Genomic DNA, 2,986 nt, shown 5'->3' on the forward strand with positions numbered 1-2,986 from the left:
GTGTGTGCATGTGTGTGTGTGTGTGTGTGTACGTGTGTGTGTGTGTATGTGACAATGTCGTCATGAGTAATATAAAGCGTTAGAATAAATGAGCTTCACCTCTCAGGAAGCCTGGAGCATTGTCGATAATAAACTTTTAGAAAAACGTGAACATAACCTAGGACAGAGGGCGATCGCATCGCTACTTTAGAATTACAAAGTTATATCTGACATTATTGGCCGTTTTGAGCTAATGTGATCATGAGGTCAGAGACCAACTATCAAATTCGTTAAACTATTTGGAGTCGTCATCAAGACATTTAAAAATTGCATTCGAAAAAGCTTGAATTGTTATGAAACTTGAATTTTTTTACGCCAAATTTCTCAAAACTAGGTACTGAGGAGATAGAATCTAGAAATTTGTAATTCTTCTAGTGTAGCGAGATGTCGCTGCACTTTACTTATGACCTACATTTCATCGTGGGCGAATCTGGTTTCGAATTCACCTCCCAGTCCATTGTTCTTGGAACAGGCTTTTGTGAGAGCGCAGCTTGAAAGGTGTAAAGAAAACCCACACAGGTGTCTGCCTTGATGTATACATATACTTTTTTTTCGGTGTGTCTAGATTGCCTGCTTGTTGTGCGGAGAGAGGAGAAAGAAATCAGACACGAAGGCAGCAGGAAGAGAGAAGAAAAGTAAAGAGAGAAAAAAAAACCTTGTTGAGGTCTCCTTTCGGAACTGACTTGGCCTACTTCGCATATTCAGAGTCTCCACTCTTAATGGGGCACCATGAGGGTAGACATGACGTCATGAACGAAAAATGATTTTAACCTTATTTTTTTTTTTTAAGACCTAAACTTGACCGTAACACAAAATAACGTGTAGTCCTTTCTTTCATACATGCACATGCAACGCCCTGATAAAGGGGAAAGATACAAAATGGAAAATCAGATTTTGTAAGTTCACATTTTAAAAAAAATCGAACTTCTGTTTTCTATTTGTTTGTTATCCAGGTAAATTAAATCATAATTGAGAAAAGATATGCATATGTGAACAACAGACATTCCCCAATACTCAAAGACTGTTTCTACTTTATTTTGCTGGTGGTTTTGGGGATACCATGAGCAGCTGTTGAATCTTGCTTCATCACTCTACGTGATACTGCATACCGCCTTCATATTTACACTTCACATAACCATAGTTGGGATTTTTTTCATAAGGGTTTTCTTACAAATTGATTGAAAACAGCAACCTTAGTTTGCCCATGCCTGGACTGAACAACGCAACAAACCTTCTTGATGATCCCCTCTAAGACTAGCTCTTTGAACAGTTCTTCTATCGGCACACCAGGAGTCAGATCTTTCATCTTCTTTTTCTTTTTCTTTTTCTTTTTGTCCTTTTTCTTTTTCTTCTCTTTCGGCTTCTTTGGCTTGCCGGCCACCTGTTGGTCAACTGCATATCGCAACCGATCCAGTTCCTGCCTCATCACTTCGTCTACCTGAAAGTAGGTGAGAAATCAAATTTCTTATTCTTTTTTTCTGATGTACATGTCGTAGATGTTAAACGCCTTCTTAGACACACTTAACATTACTTAGGAGGTGGGCTTCGACCTTGCTCTCATGGCCAACCCGAGTTGAAAGGGATACAATGTAGAAAGGCCGAAGAACTTTTGTCCTCTGTATAGGATGGCGTATGGCTTAACTCACTGCAGACTTGATACTTTACTCCAGACTGCAGTGGTCTAACTACAACGTTACAGACGCTGGGGGGTTTTTTGGGGGAGTGGTGGTGGTGGTGGTGAAAGAGTGAGTGTGTATCGAAAAGGGGGGAGGTGTACCTGTCCACTCTTTGATATCATCTTGCAACTTTCTTCTGGCCTTCCTCTTGACTGTTTTCCTGCTCTAAGTCTCAATTTAATGCACCTCTTTCTCCACCTGTTATCTTTCGCTAGATCTATAACGATTTGGCCAGACCAGTTCTATTTTTGTCGAAAAAAACATCAACAACCACTTACTGAAACTTTAAACAACAACAGCAACAACAACAGTAACAACAACAACAACCACAACAACAAAAACAACAACATCTCTTTGGGGAGGATTCAGGGAGGTTGGACTGCCTCACCTGCTACCCAAGAGAGGCGGTGGCCCTGGCGAAGAGCATCGCTCCAAACATTTCGAACGGATAGACTACCACACACACAACAACAACAACAGCAACAACAACAGTTACAACAACAAAAGCAGAAGCAGAAGAAGCAGAAGAAGCAGCAGAAGCAGCAGCAGCAACAACAACAACAGCAACAGCAACAGCAACAACAACGAAAGAAACAGGACCATGAACCACAGTCAGACCAACCTGCGCCCTGACGACCGTCTCCACGTTGGCTCTCACGTCCTCCAGCATGAGGTTCTTGTCGTAGGTCTGTCTGCGGTTCTCCGACTCGTCCTTGTTCCACCAGTAGGTGCCGTACTCGTTAGCGCAGTCCACCAGGGTGGTGTCGATGAAATTGGACGGTCGCATGAGGAACCCTAAGGGGCGTGGCAGTGGGTAGTGAAGTGCTCACGGGCTTGAGCCCCTCTCCCCTCCCCTCCCCACCCACCACCCCCAATTCTATCCCACAGTAAATGAAAGTTTCTCCATAATGAAATAAGCAGTTGAAACCGTTATGACCGCACGCAATGAACACAGAGTTATCAACTTCGCGGCTTGCTCCCTTATCCAATCACTGCCGTCACCGCTTACAACTATAGTTACCCAGCAGCCAATCAAACGTCTTTAGGGCTCAGCGAAGATGAGCGCTTTTCCCACAGCCCCACCCAAATTTTGGTTCACCCACCGCCACTGCCTAAGGGGTGTGGGATAAGTGGAGAGTGTGTGTGGGTGGTTTAGTTTAGTTTTAATAAGAGTTTCAAGGCACAAGCAACACAAGTTACTGTAGGTCATATAAGTACCGAATATTAGAGGTGTTACTTGAGATTAATATTATTAGGTAAAGAAGGTGGAA

General features: G+C 43.0%; 1 protein-coding gene across 1 annotated transcript in view; it reads right to left on the minus strand.

The window, feature by feature from the left end:
• The window catches only part of LOC101861477 (dynein regulatory complex protein 11), a gene marked incomplete at its 5' end in the record, with an annotated part of 11,641 nt that overhangs the window by 6,412 nt on the left and 2,243 nt on the right, over positions 1 to 2,986 (minus strand). The window contains 2 exon segments of the mRNA XM_013079693.1: positions 1,271 to 1,477; positions 2,338 to 2,510. Of these exon segments, the coding sequence (XP_012935147.1) occupies positions 1,271 to 1,477; positions 2,338 to 2,510 (380 nt within the window).

Source organism: Aplysia californica, unplaced genomic scaffold (genome assembly GCF_000002075.1).
Source record: "Aplysia californica isolate F4 #8 unplaced genomic scaffold, AplCal3.0 scaffold00004, whole genome shotgun sequence".
NCBI classification, from domain to species: Eukaryota; Metazoa; Mollusca; class Gastropoda; order Aplysiida; family Aplysiidae; genus Aplysia; species Aplysia californica.